The sequence below is a fragment of the Podarcis muralis genome, chromosome 13 (assembly GCF_964188315.1).
Source record: "Podarcis muralis chromosome 13, rPodMur119.hap1.1, whole genome shotgun sequence".
NCBI lineage: Eukaryota > Metazoa > Chordata > Lepidosauria > Squamata > Lacertidae > Podarcis > Podarcis muralis.
The window spans coordinates 44806825-44830287 of record NC_135667.1 but is presented as its reverse complement, the minus strand read 5'-3'; the positions used below and the strand labels follow the sequence as shown (position 1 = coordinate 44830287).

Genomic DNA, 23463 nt, shown 5'->3' with positions numbered 1-23463 from the left:
CAAGACATTTTCGTCTTGCGAAGCAAGCCCATAGGAAATTCGTTTTGCAAAGCACCTCCAAAACGGAAAACCCTTTCGTCTAGCGGGTTTTTCCGTCTTGCGAGGCATTCGTCTTGCGGGGCACCACTGTACCTGGCAGGCTCTGGGTCTGATGTATTGGCTGCAGCCCTGCCCAAACGTTAAACTTAAGGTTTCTTCAGAGGGGAAGCAGCACCCCACAACAGATCTCTACACCACCAGTGACCCTGAAGAGTTGTTGAATCCTGGCATCCCTGCCCCAGGACCAGAGATCCCTACACCTGGGTTCCTAGCTGGCTTTCTGATTCCACCCTCGCCCATCTCTCCTAGCCGCACGGGAGAGTAGTGAGTCAGGCAGGAGCTTCAGAGCACACAAGACTACTCAGATGGCTTTAAAAAGGGATGATGATGGTGAATTTTGTATACTGCCCTTCATATGTCTCAGGGCGGTTCACAGTTTAAAACATAAACACAAAGGGTGCGAAACATTCTCCAGCCAAATTCAGGAACTTGCTTCTGCTTTCGCTCAGAGCATGCAAGTCTTTCTTAAGTAGCCCCAGAGAAGGCGGGGATGTGACGACCCCGGTTCTTAAGAGAGATCAGTGAAATCCCAAATAATACTGGGAGCCAAGGAACATGCGTTGCAGCAGCATAATCCTATGTATGTCTAATTAGCAGCATGTTCTGTTAAATTCTGTGGGACTTCGCTCCAAGGTACGAATGTATAGAATCGTAACCCCAATCTCTCTAGTTACTGTGTTCACCCACTAGTGGCTGCATGACCCACTTTCATCAATTAGTTGGTTAAGTATAATAATTTTATTGACCATTAAGGGAAATGTGCACAGGATTCGACAAATCTATGGAGGGTTAGATTGTCAAAGGCTCCTAACCCAGATGGCCATGTTCACCATTGGAGGCAGTATTCTTCTGAATACCCGTTGCTGGAAACAGCAGCAGAGGGGCTTGCTGCCGTGCTCATGTCTTGCTTGTGGACCTCTGGTTGGCCACTGTGAGAATACAATATGGGACTAGATGGGCCATTGGCCTGGTCTAGAAGGGCTTTTCTTACGGGGCCTTGAGAGAGCAGCGCCTTGGCATTGAGTGGTTTCCAGGAACAAGACTGCAAGGGTGTGCTCTGGTGAGGAACAAGCAGAAGTAGGGAATTCTGCTCATATATGGAATTCAGAGTTGAATCTCAATGTATAGTTAACACATTGCAGGATTCCCCAAAAATAGACCAGAGGCAATTGTATTTCATCCAGCAGAGCTTTACTGCTACTGAATGGGGTATACAAGGGTTAAGGCGGTTCGAATCCCCGTGACGGGGTGAGCTCCTGTTGCTCAGTCCCTGCTCCTGCCAACCTAGCAGTTCGAAAGCACATCAAAGTGCAAGTAGATAAATAGGTACCACTCCAGTGGGAAGGTAAACGGTGTTTCCGTGCGCTGCTCTGGTTCGCCAGAAGCGGCTTAGTCATGCTGGCCACATGACCCGGAAGCTGTACGCCAGCTCCCTCGCCCAGTAAAGCGAGATGAGCGCTGCAACCCCAGAGTCGTCCGCGACTGGACCTACCGGTCAGGGGTCCCTTTACCTTTACCTATGTCTTGCGGACGGTGCAAAAACCTTGTGTTAAACGAGCAGCATTGATTCCACACAAGATCTCCACCTGGAGCCATTCTCCATTGACAGTGTGCTCTTCCTCCTTGTCTCGTAATGGCAGAGTCTGGAGTTGGTCTCTTCTGGTGGTACTCTGTGGGGTAGGGTCTGCCTTTTGCAGAGGGTGGCAGGCCTCGTTTGGGGGAAGAGGAACTTGACGGTATCCTAGTACTCCAGAAATAGAGAGATGTGTCGTATGTTGTGTTGTTGCAGCATCTCTGGATGAAGACAAGCCGTGGTATTCTATTTTCCCCATTGACAACGAAGAACTGGTTTATGGCCGCTGGGAGGACAACATCATCTGGGATGACGAGGCGATGGAGAAAGTCTTGACCCCACCCGTTCTGACCCTTGACCCAAATGATGAAAATATAATCCTAGGTATGTCCACAGAACCATTGTGCTTTCCCTTTGGGCCTACTAGTGGTTGGAGAGAAAAGATCTCTGGCTTTCTGAAGCATGGTGATTTTGTAACTGGGCTTCAAGGTGAAAAATTTAGGTGGGCTGAGGGAATTTTTTTCCTCAGCAACCACCTGTCCAAGGGCGGTGAAGCTCGTGCTTTTTCTATCTCCCAGGAAACTACCTCTCCTAATGAATTCTGGGAATTGTAGTTAATATGAGGAGCCTGAGGATCTCTTACAGAACTTTCAGTAAACTGTAATTGCCAAGGTTCTTTTGCAGCAACCATGACAGTTAACTGCCTCCCCCCCTTATTTAAATTTGCACTGTAGCTATTTCTGTACTGTAATGAGCAGTGGGGCTTAAATTGCAGAAGTAGGGAGTGAGGTAAACTGTTATATAAAAGATCCCATAGGGAGGAACCGTTGCCTCAGGCTTAAAAATCCCCATAATCTCTGATAGTTTTAAATTTAATGGCTATTTTAAAAAAATCAGGCCATTTAAAAAAATAATAATTTTGCAAATGTAACAGAATAAAAATACTGTTAAATGGTATTAAAAGAAAGAATATTCCATCAATCCCGGCTTAAAATCATAGGTTACTATAAATAGTTTCATGTCCAAATAGGTACCTAAACGAGATTGATGATTATAAGCCCTGCATTCAAATGGGCTTCTTTTATGTATTCCCCCCCCCCCTGAAATGAAAATATCCTTTTAAATGACATTTGTGGCTAAAAACTCGTTTGCTTTATAAAAACAGGTGCAATACATTCCTTTGACTGTGTTGACATTTATGTCAAAGAGTTACTTAAGAGAAAAATAAGGAGCCGTGCTATCTCTAAGCTAATCAGGTGCTCAAACGAAAGGTAACAAGGATAACAAGGTCCATAAGAGAATAATACATGGTAAATAAATCTACCACAGAAATTCAAGCCATTGCATGTTGACCATTTGTGTAAGCTTCTAGTCTAGCACTGAGCAGGATATTGACTGCTTAGCACACTCTCAAAGAAGCACAATACTGTCCCCCACTGGTATCAGCTGCCTCCAGAACAGAGGAGCTGACAGATAGCTAAAATGGACAGTACTTTTATCTTCCAGCAGTGAACACTGTCACAGACATCGAGATGACAAAGACACCTGACCACCACTGGAGTTCTTTTATGTTTTTGAAGTGGTGCTGCGGATATCTGCAGGCAAGCATTCAGAATCCATTCTCTTGTATGTTCCTTCCTAGAAATTCCTGATGAGAAGGAAGAGATGACGTTGAACTCTCCTTCCAAAGAGAGCAAGAAAGAGTCTTCTCTAAAGAAGAGCCGGATTCTCCTGGGCAAGACAGGAGTCATTAAGGAAGAGACTCAGCAGGTTTGTGGGAATGGCTCAGGTCCCCGTCCCCCCCATAAGAATGATGAACAGAAGAAAAATCCTGACTCTTGCTTCCCTGTGTTGCAACTCTAGAATATGTCTCAACCGGAGGTGAAGGATCCCTGGAACCTCTCAAATGACGAATTTTACTATCCAAAGCAGCAGGGGCTTCGTGGAACCTTTGGAGGCAACATTATCCAGGTTAGAACCAGTAGGGGTAACTCTCTCCAGCTCTGTGTGTGCATTTAAGTATGCAAAATGCAATCTCCTGTAGAATTCCATCATTCTGAGAACCATGTGGCATTGAATGGTGTTCCCTGCCTTCATCATAGGACAAGGCGCCCTGTGCAGGTATAACTGGTGACCCAGCTTTCGGTTGGAAGTTTGCAGGGCCTCTTCCCAAAGCTTTGCATGCTATAGAAAGCAGCAGGTCCGTGGTACCTAACACCAAGAAAACTAGCGCTAATACGCCCAGGAACCTCACCAAAATGCTGGAGAGGGTGCACCTCCACAGGCACATACCTCCACATGTGGTGGGAGTGCCCCAAAATCCAACTATTCTGGACAACAACCATACAAGAAATAAGTAAAATAACCAAGCAAGTACTAGAAATCACCCCAGAATTGACCTTACTAAACATCTTCCAAGACAATAATGCCCACTTACACCACAAAGAACTCATAACCCACCTACTTTCAGCAGCCAGAAGCATCATAGCCAGACACTGGACAGACCTGTCAGGAGTAAGCAAGGACCAATGGTACCAAATAGTATGGGAAACAGCCTTACTAGAAAAATTAACCAATAAGCTGAAACTGACACGGGGACAAATAGAAGAAGACGACTTCACCCTGGTATGGCTCACTTTTATCACATACACAGCCCAACAAGACAACGACAAAAATCCACCAACAGCATACAAATCAATATGGCTAACCTGATCCAAAACACCCACCCACCCCACTCACACACAAAAACAAAGACCACCACAGCCAACCACAAATGAATAACCACACTATAGGCCAACCCCAACCTCTCTCACCACCAAAGGAACACAAGCGAACAGCAAAGAACCTGCACAATCAATGCTGACACCAAACCCTACATATAGTAAGTAAAATAGAAACATCGCCACCCGACTCCACTCCTCCCCATCTGTCCCCCCCTCCACCTCTTTCCCCCTTTTCTTCCTAATGTCTCGACAAATGAAACTGATTTGTTAAAATGTTACATGGGAAAAAAATACGAGAGAGAGAGACATTGCAAACACTTTTGTAAATCAAGAAAATCTTTAAGAATAATAATAATAAAAAAGATAGCAGGTCCTTTGGGTGGACACATCCCTCAGCCCCTTCTCTTCCTGTGACCCAGGATTTCCCTGTTCTGGGATGGGGAGGTGTCCCTGTGGCCGGCGGTAATGTGCGTCCTGATTTTTGTGCCCCTCGAGTGACGGCGCACATGTGCTTTTTTTTGGTGCAGCACTCCATCCCTGCGGTGGAGCTCCGGCAGCCCTTCTTCCCCACCCACATGGGCCCCATGAAGTTGCGCCAGGCTCACCGGCCTCCCCTGAAGAAGTACTCCTTTGGGACCATTTCCCAGCCCGGCCCTCATCCGGTGCAGCCGCTGCTGAAGCACATAAAGAAGAAAGCCAAGGTGAGGCCCTCCCACTTCCTGGTTCTGCTTTGACAGCTGCCACCTTGGCTGCACTTCACTTTGAGGGGCTTCCTTGCTCTTCCTGGGATCCGCCCCTTGGCTTGTGGGTTTCCGTTGTCTTTTGCTCCCTTGATAACCACCTCCTTTTCTCTGCGCCCAGATGAGAGAACAAGAGCGGCAAGCCTCTGGCGGCGGGGAGATGTTCTTCATGCGCACCCCAACCGACCTCACTGGCAAGGACGGCGACCTCATCCTGGCCGAGTACAGTGAGGAGAACGCCCCCTTGATGATGCAGGTCGGCATGGCAACCAAGATCAAGAACTACTACAAGCGGGTGAGTGCGCTGGGGTTTGGCTGCCGGGGTTTTGAGCTTCTGCAGTCTGAACCTGCCCTTCTGACTTAACCCTGTCTTCCTTCCTGGCAGAAACCGGGCAAGGATCCTGGTGCCCCAGACTGTAAATACGGAGAGACGGTGTACTGCCACACCTCCCCGTTCTTGGGCTCTCTTCATCCGGGCCAGCTGCTCCAGGTGAGAGATTTGACTTTTACAGGGGGCGCGTGGATGGAGTTGGTGTGTGCTTCGAATTACCACCAGCTGCAATTGCTTGGGCAGGTGGCCTTTCTAAGGTCTGCCCATCTCTTTCTCAATGCAAGTATTTCGTGTGCAGCAGCAATATTAATTCATAGAATCATAGGACTGTAGAGTTGGAAGGGGCCATGAGGGTTGTCTAGTCCAAACTCCTGCAATGCAGGAATCTAATAATAATAATAATAATAATAATAATAATAATAATAATAATAATAATATATTTATACCCCACCTATCTGGCTGGGTTTCCCCAGCCACTCTGGGCAGCTCCCAACAGAATATTAAAAACCCGATAAAGCATCAAACATTGAAAACTTCCCTAAACAGGGCTGCCTTCAGATTTCTTCTAAAAGTCAGATAGTTGTTCATTTCCTTGACATCTGATGGGAGGGCATTACACAGGGTGGGCGCCACTGCTGCAAAGGCCCTCTGCCTGGTTCCCTGTAGCTTCACTTCTTGCAGGGAGAGAATCGCCAAAAGGCCCTCGGAGCTGGACCTCGGTTGAACGATGGGGGGTGGAGATGCTCCTTCAGGTACACTGGGCCGAGGCCGTTTTGCCCAGTGTGGGGCTTAAACCCATAACCCTGCGATTTAAGAGCCTCATGCGGTACCAACGAAGCTATCCAAAACTCATTTGCTTATTTATTGCAATATTAATAATCCACATTTCCTGAAAGTATAACAAGAGCAGTATGCAAAATACAAGATTATAATAAAATCAGGAAAAGTGTCGGGCAAAAACTTCTTTTTAAACAAAAAACAAACAAACAAACAAAAAGAGCAAATACTGATAGGTTAAAAATAAATAAATGTAAAGTCCTATCTAAACAATGCAGCTTTTGGAAGACCCCTAAAGGAGGCAGGAGTGTTTACTGCCAATTCGCTCAGATGCTTACATGAAGCCTCGGTCCTGGCAAGTAAAGTTGTGATGGACAACTCCGTCACGGCTAGGGAGTTTGTGTCTTGAGCGTGGATGCTTCTTACCCAAGCTACCAGCAGAGGCCAGAGGCTGGGGGTGGCAAAACAACTTGATTAAGGCATTCCAGTTCATGGCAGACTCTTCCATGGGCTGCATCCAGTACTCCACCTGGTCCGTAGCTTCAGGGAGTATACTTAAAACATATGCAGGCAAGCAACCAGTTCTTTCGCTTTCAAGTTTTTTTTTTTTTTTTGCACATCAGTCACCTTTGGGGAATGGAAAATGACTTGCTGTGTGTGTTGCAAGCTTCAGACTCTGGCGTATAAATATTTTTGTGGTGCTTGCCCATCTTGGAGCCTGCTGTGTTATCTCGACAGTCTCTTGGATTTGGTGGATAATCCCAGTGCATCTCAAGGACTAAAACCGGTCTGTAAGGTTATGCCAGATTTCTTTTCCTCCTCTGACTGCTTTTGCAGTTGACCAAAAGGTGGCCCCTTTTTCTTTCGTCAGGCATTTGAAAACAATCTCTTCCGGGCTCCGATCTACCTTCACAAGATGCCTGAAACAGACTTCTTAGTTATCCGGACGCGACAAGCTTATTACATCCGGGAGCTGGTGGATATATTTGTGGTTGGACAAGAATGTCCTCTCTTTGAAGTTCCTGGACCCAACTCTAAACGGGCCAATACTCACATCCGAGACTTTCTACAGGTTTGTGCAAATTATCTCTGCGGCAAGCTCAGGGAAGAGGGAAAAAAATTAGCAAGTTGCTTAGCACATACAACTGGTGTTGTCTCAGCTGTGAGACATGGGTCTGTGCAAGAGGGCAGACAGTTAAAAAAAGGGTCTTCATACTTGAGATCAGAAAGGGATCAGCTCAGGTTGGCAAGTAACCTCAGAGTACTTGTCCTCTCTTGCAGTTTGGCTCACTTGCTAGAGACTACTGTTGTTGTTGTTGTCTTAAAAAAGTTATTAGGTAAAGGTAAAGGGACCCCTGACCGTTAGGTCCAGTCGTGACCAACTCTGGGGTTGCGGCGCTCATCTCGCTTTATTGGCTGAGGGAGCCGGCATACAGCTTCCGGGTCATGTGGCCAGCATGACTAAGCCGCTTCTGGCGAACCAGAGCAGCGCATGTAAACACCGTTTACCTTCCCGCCGGAGTGGTACCTATTTATCTACTTGCACTTTGACGTGCTTTCGAACTGCTAGGTTGGCAGGAGCAGGGACTGAGCAACAGGAGCTCACCCCGTCGCGGGGATTTGAACCACCGACCTTCTGATCGGCAAGTCCTAGGCTCTGTGGTTTAACCCACAGTGCTACCTGGGTCTCTAAAAAAGAAGAAGAGGGAAAAAAAGTTATGAGTACTTTCCAAAAAAGGAAAACAATAAAATTGAGCAAATCAAATCAAAAGTTCATGCACAACATAGAGAAAACCCAGCTGCCAATGTAGCTCTTGGTGGGCAGAGAGGAGCTGCGTGGGCCACGCCCCCTACTGGCACCTCCTCACACTACGCCCCTGCTTGTAACTCATGCTGCTCCTTGGGCTTCCTTGCCAGGTCTTCATCTATCGCCTATTCTGGAAGAGCAGAGACCGGCCCCGAAGGATCCGCATGGAGGATATTAAGAAGGCCTTTCCTTCCCACTCGGAGAGCAGCATCCGCAAGCGGCTGAAGCTCTGCGCCGACTTCAAGCGCACAGGTAGGCTTTGCTGACTTCGCGGCGTCATGCAGGTGCCCCGTTCCGCCGAGGTGGCCAGTCGCTGAGCGTAGCATCGTTTTTCTGAGAAGGGGCCACAGCTCGGCGTTAGAGCATCTTCATTGCCAGCAGAGGGTCCTGTGTTTTGTCTCTGCCATCTCCAGTTAAAAGGATCGGGCCATGAGTGCTGTAACTGGAATGCCTTCCGACACTTCCCACGTCTGAAATGTCGTCTGCTTGCTGGTCCTGCTCTTGGGACTATGAGAGGAGGGAGGGAATATTTCCTAGCCTGTCTTATTGGGGACTCCTGTCTTTTTCAGGGATGGACTCGAACTGGTGGGTTCTAAAGCCAGATTTCCGACTCCCCACCGAAGAGGAGATCAGAGCGATGGTGTCTCCGGAGCAGTGCTGTGCCTATTACAGCATGATCTCTGCTGAGCAGCGCTTGAAGGTGAGCCTATGCCTTTTGTGAATTTCCCCAGTCCTTGTTGGTTGCTTGCTTTTGCGCTTTGCAAGGTGCTTTGAGAACTGCAAGGCCATCTTCCTCCTGGCAGTTTCCACCAGTGGGAGAATCATAAAGGCAAAGGACCGTACATTTCTGTGTATAAGACTAGGTTTTTTTCTTTTAAAAACTATGCTAAAAAGTGGGGGTCGTCTTATACATGGATAGCGCATAGAGTTGACGTTTGATTGGTCGCTGCGTCAAGGACTGGTGTTGATTGGGTGACGCTGTGGCAATTGGGCAGGCGATTGGCAGCTTTTGTTGACAAGGGGACAGATGAGAGGCGGATTTTGCACCGCATGCAGTTGAGCGATTTTTGGCACTCCCCCCTAAAAAAATCTCAACAACTCAGAGCCATCTCCCCCCCATTTTCTTAAGTTTGAGTCCCCCAAAATAGGGGCGTCTTATTCATGGGGGTGTCTTATACACAGAAAAGTACAGTATATGTTGCAGAACCTGGTCAGTGGTGGTAGAGTGGTCAGAATGTCAGACTAGGACCTGGGAGACAGGGGTTCAAATCCCCATCTCAGCCATGCAGCTTGCTAAGGTGACCTTGGGCCGGTCACTGCTTCTCAGCCTAACCTACCTCACAGGGCTGTTGTGAGCTGTTTGGAGAAAAATAGTGGGATATAATTGCAGTAAACAAATAAATCTTAAATGCATCCTAAATGAACAATACCGTATTGGCCTGAATATAAGCTGCACCCGTAAATAAGCCACACCTTTAAAATGTAGAGGCTTGGGAGCGGCGGGTGGGTGGGCTGGGCGCCGTTGCCTTATGCCGCAGAGACCACATAAAACCGCTCTTGAAAGACCTACATTGGCTCCCAGTACGTTTCCGAGCACAATTCAAAGTGTTGGTGCTGACCTTTAAAGTCCTAAACGGCCTCGGTCCAGTATATCTGAAGGAGCGTCTCCACCCCCATCGTTCTGCCCGGACACTGAGGTCCAGCTCCAAGGGCCTTCTGGCGGTTCCCTCACTGCGAGAAGCAAAGCTACAGGGAACCAGGCAGAGGGCCTTCTCGGTTGGGGCGCCTTCCCTGTGGAACACCCTCCCACCAGATGTCAAAGAGAACAACAACTACCAGGCTTTTAGAAGACATCTGAAGGCAGCCCTGTTTCGGGAAGCTTTTAATGTTTGATGTATTACAGTATTTTAATATTCTTTTGGAAGCCGCCCAGAGTGGCTGGGGAAGCCCAGCCAGATGGGCGGGGTATAAATAATAAATTATTATTATTATTATTATTATTATTATTATTATTATTATTATTCTCCTGGGCTGCTTCCTGAGGGGTGGGAGTCGCGCCGCTTTGCCGGTGGCTTAAGGTCGCAAATATAAGTTGCACTTTTAACTTTTCATGATCTGAATTTGGGGGAAAAAAGTGTGGCTTATATTCAGGCCAATACGGTAAATAAATTTCTTGTTAAGTAGACTAGCCCAAGGGAGTAGATGATCCTGTGGCCTCAACTGTCCGCCCTGGAGTGTCGTGGACTGACTGGATGCAAGGGGGGTGGCACTACTTTGTGAGCCCCCAAGGGAAAGAAGGCTCAGAACCAGTGGAATGGTGGTGGGGCGAGAGTGAGTGGCCAGGGAGGAGGAGGTGTTGGAAACTTAAAGAGGCAAGCGGGTTTAGTGAGGAGGAAGGTGGGGCAGAGAGCAGGTCAGAGACAGTTTGTTGAGGAGCGGGAGGAGAAGCATTGTAGAGGCAAGCTGCTGAAGAAGCCAGGGAGTCTCCCCCTCCTGCTGCAACCAGCTCCTCTTCCCCCAGTCTCCAAAACATGCAGAGAAATGAAAAGAACAGAGCAGAAATTGGTTGTACGCAGAGGCAGTTTGGGAAAGACGCTGGAGAGGTGGAGCCTTATAGAGTGGTGGGAAGGCAGGGACTTTTAAATCCTTGCGACTGCCTCATTGGATTAAGACCTGGGATTCAGCTAGACTGGCAAAGAAAAAGTGTTTTACAGTGGTGCCTCGCAAGACGAAATTAGTTCGTTCCGCGAGTTTTGTCGTCTTGCGATTTTTTTCGTCTTGCGAAGCACGGTGTCGGGAAAGTTTTGGAAAAGCTTCAAAAATCACCAAAGTCTTTAAAAACCTCAAAAAAGGCTACCACACCGCGTTCTATGAGTTGCTCCTCGAAGTCAAGTCGCAACTGTATTAACGGTGTTAAGAAAAAGGAAACAAACTTGCAAGACGTTTCCGTCTTGCGAAGCAAGCCCATAGGGAAAATCGTCTTGCGAAGCAGCTCAAAAAACAAAAAACCCTTTCGTCTAGCGAGTTTTTTGCCTTGCGAGGCATTCGTCTTGCGAGGTACCACTGTATATGCATTGTATATGCGATATAACACTGTGACACCATATGGTGTTGTGGAGTCCCGTCTTTCCCTCCCAGATTTCCCTGTATGAGTCTACAATGCATTTAAGCGAATAGCTTCTTTGACGTGCCTAGATCCAGTCTTACTGGGACCACAAGGCCTGCGCTGTTTTGGTTTCTTTGAAGAGTTAACTGCACAGACAGAGTGGCTGTTTTTTTTTAAACTGCTGACCTACACTTGACTCCAACTCCTGACATTCATCTGTTATGTCCCACGTGACTCAGAAAATTGCTTCCTAACCCTCTCTTTCCTCAGGACGCAGGTTATGGAGAGAAATCCTTCTTTGCCCCAGAAGAGGAAAACGAGGAGGACTTCCAGATGAAGATAGATGATGAGGTACAACTGGCGGTATCCAGGGTGCAATAGGGGCCTGCGGGTGCTAGGCCACTGGGGAAGTCGTAAATGTTCTCAGGTGGAGATAATATCTTCTCATGGCCTCGGCTGCCCAGGCCTGGAGTGACATGGCTTCCCACCCCTCTTCCTCTCAGGTCCGCACAGCTCCCTGGAACACCACACGAGCCTTCATTGCAGCCATGAAGGGGAAGTGTCTCTTGGAAGTGACGGGAGTGGCAGACCCTACAGGATGCGGAGAAGGCTTCTCCTATGTGAAGATCCCAAACAAGCCAACGCAGCAGAAAGTAAGTGGAAGGGCCAGGTTAGAAAAGTGTGGAGCAACAGGTGCTTAGGAGCCGCCTCTTTCTGTTGCTTCCTCCTCTTACTTGCCGGCAAGGAAGGGAGAAGATGATGAGCTTTCCTATTCTGCCCCCTGAGGTAGTTAGGGGTTAGATAAGGTTATGAGGGACGCGGGTGGCGCTGTGGGTTAAACCACAGAGCCTAGGACTTGCCGATCAGAAGGTTGGCGGTTCGAATCCCCGCGATGGGGTGAGTTCCCGTTGCTCGGTCCCTCCTCCTGCCAACCTAGCAGTTCGAAAGCATGTCAAAGTGCAAATAGATAAATAGGTACCGCTCCAGCGGGAAGGTAAATGGCGTTTCCGTGCGCTGCTCTGGTTCGCCAGAAGCGGCTTAGTCCTGCTGGCCACATGACCTGGAAGCTGTACACCGGCTCCCTCGGCCAATAAAGCGAGATGAGCGCCGCAACCCCAGATTCGGCCACGACTGGACTAATGGTCAGGGGTCCCTTTACCTTTAAGGTTAAGGAGGTGGCTAGTTTCCACTGAAGGTGGCTTAGTTTCCATTGAAATGAGGCTGCATTTTAATTTTAATGTTTTAATGTTGTATTTTAATCTTGTTTTTAAGTTCTATTTCAATCAATTCGTTTTTATACGGGTTGTTAGCCGCCCTGAGCCCAGTCTTGGCTGGGTATAAATAAAATTTATTATTATTATTATTATTATTATTATTATTATTAGGCCTGAAGCACGTTTCCTTCCCCAAGCTCTTTGCCCAGGCCTGGGAAGTGGGAGGGTAACTGGATGGGACTCTGACAGGAAGAGTCCTGCTCTCCTTCTCCTTCTTCAAGCAGGACGACAAGGAGCCCCAGCCGGTGAAGAAGACGGTGACTGGGACGGACGCAGACCTGCGGCGCCTGTCGCTCAAAAACGCCAAGCAGCTTCTGCGCAAGTTTGGCGTTCCCGAGGAGGAGGTGAGTAGGCGCTGTCTCAGGCTTGTGCCCGGAGTCTCCGCTCAGCGTCCTCTTGCACTCAGCCAATCTCTCCTTGCAGATCAAGAAGCTCTCCCGCTGGGAGGTGATTGACGTCGTGCGCACCATGTCCACGGAGCAGGCTCGCTCGGGTGAAACCCCCATGAGCAAATTTGCCCGCGGATCTCGCTTCTCCGTGGCGGAGCACCAGGAGAGGTACAAGGAGGAGTGCCAGCGCATCTTTGACCTGCAGAACAAGTGAGTTTCTTTGGTCTGTGACCTTTTCTGCCATGCTTACCCTGCCCATCCTTCTACCAGTCAGTGTTGTTAGTTCTGAGATAGATGGACCAGTGTCCTGACTATGAACCAGAAAAAGTTTTATTTGCACCAGCCACTTCCCACAGCAATAAAATAAAATGTACCGAAGACGGAGGTAAAAACTTAACTATGTACAATACATTTGGGAGGTTTATATCAATAATCCAATAATAGATCTTATTCTAATTGCCACCACTAGAAACGTTGCAGTTTTTGCTGACGCCTGATCATCATCATCATCATTATTTTATTTGTATGCCGCCTCTCCACAGTTAAAAACAATGCTCAAGGCGGCTTACAACATGACAAGATTTACTTAATTACAAAAGTCATAATAAATAAACCACATAAAAAAAAACATAACCAAATGGAAAACAATTTCCACATAAATAAAAATCTAAAACTAAGAATACAGCATTAATAATGACATAGGTAAAAAATAACAGCAATTTAAAACCAAAAAACCAAAAACGGAGCCCTCCCTGTCCAGCAGCAGCGGCAGCAGTCCTTTATGGAGCCCATCAGGACCCGCCCTAGGCCAGGTGGTGAGTGGCAGGACTGGGGCCCCGCTGAGCAGGGTCAGTAGCAATGGTTGAATGACCCGGCATGGACAATAATAGAGGGGTGATAACCTCACTCCTCAAATCTTTATGAAGAGTGCAGACCAGAAGCGCATGAACTACTGACTCAATACTGCCATGTCCACATGGATATAACTGTTTTTCCAGTGGAAGTTTTTGAAATCGACCCTCAAGTACAGCCAAAGGCAGTATATTCATTCTTGCAAAAGTGAAGGCGCGTCTGTATTTTGGAATTGTTAAATTTTGCAAATAGGGTGCCAAAGTGTGTGTTCTGGCTATGCTTTAGGCCGCTTTCGGTGTCCTAGTGTGTGTAGGAGAGTCACCAGGGCTCTGTGGTTGTGACTCCTTGAAAGCCGCTGCGATGTTTGTGTTTCCGCCCCCCTGTTTGCGGCCCAGCGCCTTGCATGCTACAAACCCAAAGAGGTTGACCCCGGTGGTGGTTTTCTGCTTCAGGGTCCTAGAGTCTACGGAGATCTTATCCACGGACACCGACAGCAGCTCTGCGGAGGACAGCGACTTTGAGGAGATGGGGAAGAACATTGAGAACATGCTCCAGAACAAGAAGACCAGCTCCCAGCTGTCGCGGGAGAGGGAGGAGCAGGAGCGGAAGGAACTGCAGAGGATGTTGATGGGGGAGGACAGCATCAACGAGAAGGAGAGGGGCAAGAAAGACAGGAAGGACAAGAAAGGGCTCTGTGAGTGCCTGGCAGGGGCAGGAAGGTGCCCAGATAGGGTGCAGCTCTGGGATCCAGCTATAGTCTTAATGTAACAGCAGCTGTGGCATTCCTGGTGTTCTTTTACTCCAACTCCCAGCATCCTTTGCCAGTATGGCCCAACAGTCAGGGATGATGGGAGTTGTGGTCCAGATATAAAGTAAAGGTAAAGGACCCCTGACAGTTAAGTCCAGTTGTGAACGACTCTGGGCTTGCGGTGCTCATCTTGCTTTACTGGCTGAGGAAGCCGACGTTTGTCCACAGATAGTTTTTCTAGGTCATGTGGCTAGCATGACTAAGCCGCTTCTGGCGAAACCAGAGCAGCGCAAGGAGACGCCGTTTACCTTCCCGCTGCAGTGGCACCTATTTATCTACTTGCACTAGTGTGCTTTTGAACTGCTGGGTTGGCAGGAGCAGGCACCGAGCAACAGGAGCCCACCCCGTTGCGGGGATTCGAACCACCAACCTTCTGATCGGCAACCCCTAGGTTCAGTGGGTTCAGTGACCACAGGCCACCAACGTCCAGATATAGCTATAGCTATATATAGCGGTACCTCGGGTTAAGTACTTAATTTGTTCCAGAGGTCCGTTAACCTGAAACTGTTCTTAACCTGAAGCACCACTTTAGCTAATGGGGCCTCCTGCTGCTGCTGCGCTGCCTGAGCACAATTTCTGTTCTCATCCTCAAGCAAAGTTCTTAACCCGAGGTACTATTTCTGGGTTAGCGGAGTCTGTAACCTGAAGCGTATGTAACCCGAGGTAAAGGTAAAGGGACCCCTGACCATTAGGTCCAGTCGTGGCCGGCCGACCTGAAGTGTATGTACCGTATTTTTCGCCCTATAGGACGCACTTTTCCCCTTCCAGAAATGAAGGGGAAATGTGTGTGCGTCCTATGGGGCAAATGCAGGCTTTCGCTGAAGCCTGGAGAGCGAGAGGGGTCGGTGCGCACCGACCCCTCTCGCTCTTCAGGCTTCAGGAAGCTATCTGCAAGCCTTGCAAGCCCGGCGGGAGTTCCCGCGGGCTCGCAAGGCTTGCGGGCAGCAGCCTGTAGCCCAGAAGCTCGGGGGACAGCAGGGAGGCTCAGCGCGCCTTCCCGCTGTCCCCCGACCTGGTTTGGAGGCTGGCGCTGGGGAGAAGCGCGCTTCTCCCCAGCGCCAGCCCCAGAAGCTCGGGGGACAGCGGGGAGGCGGAGCGCCGCCATCCCGCTGTTCCCCAACCTGGTTTTGGGGGGGAAATAAAAGAATTTCCCCCTTTATTTCCCCCCCAAAAAACTAGGTGCGTCCTATGGGCCGGTGCGCCCTATGGGACGAAAAATATGGTAACCCGAGGTACCACTGTATAGCTCTCTGTCTCTCTCTTTTGTGCATGTGTGTGTACACAGAGAAAGTAAACAAATGCCACATAACACTGGGATAGTCCAGAAGGCTTCTTCAGATGGTGGTCAGTGTATAAGGGACATAGCATTTAGGTCTTTGGGCATTTAAGGCTTACAGAGAAAGGGAACTTGGAAAGTGGGCACGAGAACTTGCTGAAGGTGCTCTCCTAGGGTGCACATTGCTTAAAAGGTGCATGGTTTAATGGGGGGGTGGCAGTTCCTATGTGCTCTCTCCTAAACGTCCAGTCCCGAGACGTGCCTTTGCCCCTTCCCATTGGATATTGGAGATACTAGGCATTTCAGTTTCTGCATGGAGAGCTCACCGCCTTGGCTTGTCCCCTCGGCAATGCAGCCCGTGTTTTCCCTTGCAGCCTCCACCCCTGGCAGCCTGGGAGGGTCTCATAAAGATGACGACACGGCTTCTGTGACCAGCCTGAACTCTTCCGCCACGGGCCGCCGCTTGAAAATCTACCGCACTTTCCGCGACGAGGACGGGAAAGAGTACGTGAGGTGCGAGACGGTCCGCAAGCCCGCAGTCATCGATGCCTACAGCAGGATACGGACAACCAAGGACGACGAGTTCATGTAAGGGCATTCCAGAGACGCTGCTTTCCTCTTGGGAGTGACATGTTGGTAGGGTGGGAATCTCCTTGCCAAAGGAGAGCGGCGAGAGGCCAGAAAACATGCAGTATGTCAATATTTGTTCCTTTAAAAAAAAGTTGCATCCTGCCTTTGTGCCTTTTTCTACGTGGAATTTTTTTTTTTGAAATACACATGGGTGGGATATAGCAAATAAGAAAATATGGAACCAGCACAAGGAGTCAGGCAGAGTGAATCAAATCGGGCAGCAGCCAATGTTGTATTCCAGAGGCGAGGAACCTGTGGCCCCATCAGATGTTGTTGGACTCCAAATCCCATCAGCCCTAGCTGGCATAGCCAGTGGTCAAGGATGATGGGAGCTGTAGTCCAGCAACATCTGAAAAGCCCATATGCCTAGTTTTTGTTTATCTGTGTGCTTTAATGCTTAGTGGCCGGCCCTACCGTTAGGCCAGGGAAACCTGTGGTCATCTGGAAGCTGCTGGCTATACACAGCTCCCATCAGGGCTTGCCAGCAGAGCCAATTGTCTGGGATGATGGGAGTTTGAGTCCTGCAACATCAAAGTCCCTCGCCTTTGTGTTTCCAGCCGGAAGTTTGCCCTCTTTGACGAGCAGCACCGGGAGGAGATGCGGAAAGAGAGGCGTCGGATCCAGGAGCAGCTGCGGCGGCTCAAACGAAACCAAGAGAAGGAGAAGCTGAAGGGTCCTCCTGAGAAGAAGCCCAAGAAGATGAAGGAGCGGACGGACCTTAAGGTAAGCTGTCTCTCTTGAAAACTTGGGCTGCCTCTGGCTCCTTTTCTTGTGGTCTTTACATTTTAAAGTAATAGTCCAGCTGTTGTGTTTGTGGAGGAAAAATAAGCAAGCATCTCAGAAACCAGAGTGCGGACCTTAGCAGGTGGTGCTATCCTGTTCTTGTCCCTTCCTCCAAGGCTGGTAGAAGCAGCATAAATTCTGCAAGGAAGGAAATGTGTAGCCCAGTTTTATTCAGCCATTGTTGAGAGACTTTGCTGAATTTAGATTGCATAGCTGCAGAATCAATTTTTTTAAATAAAAAATAATCCCAGAGTGGTAGCCACGCAACTAAAAAATATTAGGGAACTAAATATTAGGGGGAAATGTTTAGGCAACTAAAAAAAGGCACCTTAAAGACTAACACATTTTATTAAGGCATAAAATTTTGTGGGCACAAACTCCCTTTGTCAAAAGCATTAGGTGAAAGTTGGCAGTAAGAAAGCAGAAATTTTAATAAGTTTCAACTCTAGTTTATCACAGACTAGTTTTTTTTTTGCATCTTCTTGCCATTCGGCTCCCACCTTAAAAGTCTCTCCTTTATCTACCTTCCAGCTAAGAACTCCATGCCTCTGACAGGGTGATCTTGAATCCACAAAAGATGACAGCATAATAAATTTGTTAGTCTTTAAGTGTGCCGCAGGACTCTTTTAATTTTTTTAGCTACATGGCTACCTATCTGGGATTTCCTCCCCCTAAATCTGGATTCTGCAGCTATGCAACTTAGTATGTACACAATTTAGCTTTAAGCTGCTTCTGTGTTGCTGGTGGTGCAGTTGATGAAAGCCTTGCCTGTGTCCCTTGAGAAATCCCCCCCCTTTTTTTTTGCTTCTGGAGCCAAGCCCTCACCCCTTTGCTTTTGCTTGCAGTTAAAGTGTGGCGCTTGCGGTGCCATTGGCCACATGCGGACCAACAAATTCTGCCCCCTCTACTACCAAACCAACGCTCCGCCCTCCAACCCCGTTGCCATGACGGAGGAGCAGGAGGAGGAGCTGGAGAAGACCGTCATCCCCAACGATAACGAGGAGCTGATCAAAGTGGAGGGGACCAAGATCGTCTTAGGGAAGCAGCTCATCGAGAGGTGAGAGGCGCTCAGCATCATCTCACAGATAGGGGAGTCTTCTGGATCAGGGCCCATCTGGTCCAACATCCTAATCTCACAGTGGGGACCCAAGAGTCCACATCTCCCTTGACCAATCACATTCTTTTTGCGGCTCCCCTGTGGAAGCAACTTACCCTGGGGTTCCTTTGCAGTAAGTGGGGATTTCCCTGTTCTGCTTCTGCCCTGCTCCTTTCTGGCACCCTTTTGAGCACACAGGTAACCACCCTAAATAGAATAACAGGGTTGTGTCCTGTGTTCATCATAATCGAGAGCAGACCCAAATAATGAATATGCCTAACTTAGGCTTGTGGCCAGCATGACTAAGCCGCTTCTGGCGAACCAGAGCAGTGCACAGAAACGCCGTTTACCTTCCCACCAGAGCGGTACCTATTTATCTACTTGCACTTTGACGTGCTTTCGAACTGCTAGGTGGGCAGGAGCTGGGACTGAGCAACAGGAGCTCACCCCATCGCAGGGATTCGAACCACCAACCTTCTGATCGGCAAGTCCTAGGCTCTGTGGTTTAACTCACAGCTCATAGCAAGTCACTAAACATCAATTACTAATAGCAGGAGCAGCAACTGGCTGACACACAAGGTAGAATTGGTAGCACCTTTGTGAGCTGACCTGTGGTGGGGTTACAGGTCTTCAACTTACAGCTCCTTTGACCCCAGACTAGGCCCACTGAAAGAGTAAACCGGCTTCTTGCTGTGCTCTTTGTGGTCGACTCAGTCCCTCCCAGAGTGGCGGCTAGACGCACCAAAGGAAGAGGGGGTGCAAGCTACAGCTCACGTCTCTCCCCTCTCTCCCTGCAGCGCGGATGAAGTTCGCAGGAAGTCTTTAGTGCTGAAGTTCCCGAAACAGCAGCTCCCACCGAAGAAGAAACGGCGCGTCGGGACCACAGTTCATTGCGACTACTTGAACGTGAGCCCTTCTATGACTCTCGTGCTCCTTCCCTCTGCCCACGGTCTACCTGGGAGACGGTTGCAGGGACAAGGACTTACTTCAAGCCTCGGTCAGAGGGCCAGTAGGCTGCAAGTTGGCCCCAGCTAGAGGGCAATCCCTCCCCTAAAAAGCAGAGATCAGCTGCATGCCTGGCGATGCTCTTTGTCAAGATCTTTGTGCAAACCTTGGAAGGGTCTTTAACGTGTCGCTTCTGTCTCTTTCAGCGGCCTCACAAATCCATTCACCGGCGTCGCACCGACCCCATGGTGACTCTGTCCTCTATCCTGGAAAGCATTATCAATGAGATGCGAGATCTTCCCAATGTAAGACCTCTTTCCCTGCGGGGTTTGATTTTGGCCTCTTCTGGTTGTACGTTGCGTGCAGAGGCAAGGCGGCTCTTTGCTTCCCAGTATCGGGAGGACCAGTTCCTTGGTTGGATGGGAACAACAGAAAACCTGATTTATGAGATTTTGTACAGGGTTTTGTAGGAGATTTTCTACAGGGTGTCCTTTTCCAAACTGCCCTTCGTTCAAAGATTGCAGGGTGGTTCACAATGTAAAAGTAGAAAATGAGAACACAAAATACGTAAGAAAAACAAGGTGAAGAAAAACAAGGTGAAACAAGGTGATTTTCACCTTGAAGGTGAAATGTGTAAAACAAAGCTGTCAACGTTTCCCTTTTTTTAAGGGAAATTCCCTTGTTCCGAATAGGATTCCTCACAAGAAAAGGGAAAAGTTGACAGCTATGGTGTAAAACGTTTCTCATAGGGAGGATGCTTGCTTGGAAAGGCTCTGGTAGCCTTTTGGGGGCATGCAGGCTGTTTTCTGCCCTCTGCCTTGGAGAGCAGTGCTTTTAATGGGTTTTTAATGCTTTTATGTTGCTGTACCCAGCCCTTAAGGGAAAGTGATGTGCAAAGATGCAGAAGGGAAGCTCACCTTCCTTTCGGGTTTTCCTCTCCTTCTCCCAGACATATCCCTTCCACCAGCCTGTTAACGGGAAGGTTGTCAAAGATTATTACAAGATCATCACGAAGCCAATGGACCTGCAGACCCTGCGAGAAAACGTCCGCAAACGCCTTTACCCATCCCGCGAAGAATTCCGGGAGCAGGTGGAGCTGATTGTGAAGAACAGTGCCACATACAATGGTGATGGTTAATTAGTTTTATTTTCTTTTTTAAAAAATGAAATAAACACTTCTCTCTTCTCCTCTCTTCACACTTGGAGAGCTAGTGTGGTGTAGTGGTTAAGAGCGATAGACTCGTAATCTGGGGAACCGGGTTCGCGTCTCCGCTCCTCCACATGCAGCTGCTGGATGACCTTGGGCTAGTCACACTTCTCTGAAGTCTCTCAGCCCCACTCACCTCGCAGAGTGTTTGTTGTGGGGGAGGAAGGGAAAGGAGAATGTTAGCCGCTTTGAGACTCCTTCGGGTAATGATAAAGCAGGATATCAAATCCAAACTCTTCTTCTTCTCCTTCTCCTTCTCCTGAGCTCCTTGCATGAAGTGTCCCAGCCTTGAAATACTAGTCATAGCAACTGGGGCAGTGACCTGGTGCTCTTTCTGAGGAGGTGAAGGGTGGCTTTTAATTTTCTAAGGCTGCCTGGTACCAAGGAAATTCCTTCTGATGCTCCCCTGCTTTACGTTGCAACCCATTTTATGCTTTAAAGTCCTTGTCCTATCTTCATTAGGTGCCCAGCTATTTCCTTACATATTTGTAGCTTGCCAGCCTATTTCCTTCCTGCAGTTTCCTGGTTTTCCTCTTCTCTCATTGTGGCTGATTCCCTTTCCTCTCCTTGTCCTATTTATCAGCAGGACCGGCACCTACCTTGCCTCGGGTGATTTTCAGTTAGAACTGAACTAGTCCTTCTGGAGTGCTTAGGAAGAGCTGTGAAACCTGCTCCTTTTCTCTGGTTCTGTTGATCTCCCAGCAGCTTGCTTTGCCTGTTGCTTCTCAGTCTCCCTCCCACCTAAGGGCAGCCTTTGCCAATCTGATGCCCTCCCAGATCTTTTGGACTACAACTCCCATCAGTCCCAGACCTTAACTGGCTTGGGCTGATGGGAGTTGCAGTTCCAAAACAGCTGGGGGATACCAGCTGGTTGCAAAAGGGGAGAGTCTGCTCCCTGAGTTAGCTCTCTGTGCCACTGGGAGATGCGACTAACCCAGCCATATGGAATCTTAAACTTCTGATTCTCCTTTCAACCTAGCAAGGCTCTCAAGGCAGCTCGCAACAGCAGCACCCCACAATAAATGTTTTTGTTGTGTGTGTAACAAACAAAAATCTGCCCTGATTCCCTTATGGGGGACACAAGAGCCCTTATAGAGTCCTTTGTAGGTTCTCCATCAGTCGGAGAAAATAACAGAGGCCAACCAGAGAATATTGAGAAGCAAAGCAGCTTGTAAGCTTGATCTTTATTGAACTGTTGCAACAGGGTGCTCCCTTCACACACAGGAGGAGGAGGAGGACCCAGAACCAAGGTGTGCCTGCCCTTATATAGACATTTTAAATTCCCTGCCCTGGAGCTCAAGACCACCCCTCCATACAACATACATACATCACAGAAGGGGTGTAACCCAAGACCACCACCCCAGAAACATTATACCTACATCACAGAAAAGGTGGTCTACAACAGAAATTTGAATGTTGTTGTTGTTTCCTGCCAGGTTATCTGATAATGCCTTATCTGATGGCCTTTCCTGGTAGTCTGCCCATTCCTTTGAGATGGTGATTTCCCAATTCCTGAGACAATGGGAAGGCTCCCCCACCCACTCCCTCCTTGCAGAGAAAACATTTGGTCAGCTGGGGAGTCAAAATGGTTTCAGGGCGGTCTTCCTGTGCTGCTCCAGACACGTGGTCCACACATCTATGTATGCGCTTGGTTGGTACATTTATGAACATTTATTTTATATGTACAGTGGTACCTCTAGATAGGAATGGGATCCGTTCCAGAGCCCCGTTTGCATCTAGAGGTAAAGACGATGGCACGTCTGTGCACGCGTGCGTTGCTTTTCGCCGCTTCTGCGCATGCGCGTGACGTCATTTTGAGCGTCTGTGCATGCGCAAGCAGCGAAACCCGGAAGTAACACACTCCGTTACTTCTGGGTTGCCGCGGAGCGCAACTCGAATGTGCTCAACTTGAAGCAAATTTAACCTGAGGTGTGACTGTGTGTGTATATGTGTGTGTGTGTGTGTGTGTGTGTGTGTGTGTGTGTGTGCGTCCTTAATTTTTTTATTTCACGTGTTTGCAGGCCCAAAGCACTCTTTGACCCAGATCTCTCAGTCGATGCTGGACCTCTGTGACCAAAAATTAAAAGAGGCAAGTCAGGGTGTGGAGGGAGGGAGAGATTGCTTGTGGCTTTGCGACCAACGCAGGACTGCTCACAGTGAAAGCCACTCTCCAGGGGGAGACATTCCCGATTCTACCTGGGAATGCCAAGGATTGAACTCTGCCATCAAGCTATGGTCCTTTCTAGTGTACAGCCAAATTTTTTGGGGTGTGTGTGTTATAAAGGAATGCTGTGAATCTGTGCGCATTTCTGTACTTTTGTGCCCTTCCAGAAGGAAGATAAACTGGCTCGTTTGGAAAAGGCAATTAACCCCCTGCTGGATGATGACGACCAAGTGGCCTTCTCCTTCATTCTGGACAACATTGTCACCCAGAAGATGATGGCTGTTCCTGATGTAGGTCTGCCCCTGGCATATTGGGGTGGTCCCCTTCTGTGGTTTCCATCAAACTGGCATTCGGAAGCATTGGTGCCTCCAGCTCTAGAAGGCAGAGCATAGCCATCCTAGCTAGCGGCCATCAATAGCGCTCTCCCCTATGAATTTGTCTAATTCTTTTTAAAAGCCTGGTGGCCTCCTGTGGGAGCACGTTCCAGTTTAACTACATGCTTCCTGTAGAAGTACTTTCATCCAATGGCATTTCCGTGAACTCTGGTTTCCATTGCACCAGAAGTGGTTTAGTCCTGCTGGCCACATGACCCGGAAAGCTGTCTGTGGACAAACGCCAGCTCCCTTGGCCTGAAAGCGAGATGGGCGCCGCACCCCATAGTTGCCTTTGACTGGACTTAACCGTCCAGGTGTCCTTTACCTTTTGCCTTTTCTTCTACCATTCATCTTCACTCAACGCCCTAGAGCTATGAGAGAGGGAGAAAGCCCTTTTTCTATCCACATTTCTACACGCTGTGCAAAATTTTATTTCAGGCTTCTTCAACCTCAGCCCTCCAGATGTTTTGAGACTACAGTTCTCATCATCCCTGACCACTGGTCCTGCT

At 48.6% G+C, this 23463-nt stretch overlaps 1 protein-coding gene and 1 non-coding gene across 7 annotated transcripts in view; one reads left to right on the top strand and one right to left on the bottom strand.

Moving 5' to 3' along the window:
* Positions 1 to 23463, top strand: part of LOC114581559 (transcription initiation factor TFIID subunit 1) — a 49019-nt gene that overhangs the window by 12647 nt on the left and 12909 nt on the right. For 3 of the 6 annotated variants that reach the window (XM_077917492.1, XM_077917494.1, XM_077917491.1), the window contains exons 10-31: positions 1889 to 2056; positions 3315 to 3442; positions 3536 to 3643; positions 4923 to 5096; positions 5257 to 5430; positions 5521 to 5625; positions 7115 to 7315; positions 8161 to 8302; positions 8620 to 8750; positions 11427 to 11507; positions 11660 to 11809; positions 12655 to 12774; positions 12854 to 13029; positions 14124 to 14365; positions 16130 to 16343; positions 16943 to 17108; positions 18014 to 18225; positions 19062 to 19170; positions 19416 to 19514; positions 20159 to 20336; positions 22438 to 22505; positions 22748 to 22870. In XM_077917492.1, the coding sequence (XP_077773618.1) occupies positions 1889 to 2056; positions 3315 to 3442; positions 3536 to 3643; positions 4923 to 5096; positions 5257 to 5430; positions 5521 to 5625; positions 7115 to 7315; positions 8161 to 8302; positions 8620 to 8750; positions 11427 to 11507; positions 11660 to 11809; positions 12655 to 12774; positions 12854 to 13029; positions 14124 to 14365; positions 16130 to 16343; positions 16943 to 17108; positions 18014 to 18225; positions 19062 to 19170; positions 19416 to 19514; positions 20159 to 20336; positions 22438 to 22505; positions 22748 to 22870 (3269 nt within the window). Of the gene's footprint in view, positions 1 to 1888; positions 2057 to 3314; positions 3443 to 3535; positions 3644 to 4922; positions 5097 to 5256; positions 5431 to 5520; positions 5626 to 7114; positions 7316 to 8160; positions 8303 to 8619; positions 8751 to 11426; positions 11508 to 11659; positions 11810 to 12651; positions 12775 to 12853; positions 13030 to 14123; positions 14366 to 16129; positions 16344 to 16942; positions 17109 to 18013; positions 18226 to 19061; positions 19171 to 19415; positions 19515 to 20158; positions 20337 to 22437; positions 22506 to 22747; positions 22871 to 23463 lie in introns of all 6 variants that reach the window. The other 3 variants (XM_028701809.2, XM_077917493.1, XM_028701808.2) reach the window with 1 other exon arrangement.
* Positions 3030 to 3232, bottom strand: LOC144325399 (small nucleolar RNA SNORA74). The gene has a single exon (XR_013390562.1). It is a non-coding gene; the product is annotated as a small nucleolar RNA SNORA74 (small nucleolar RNA).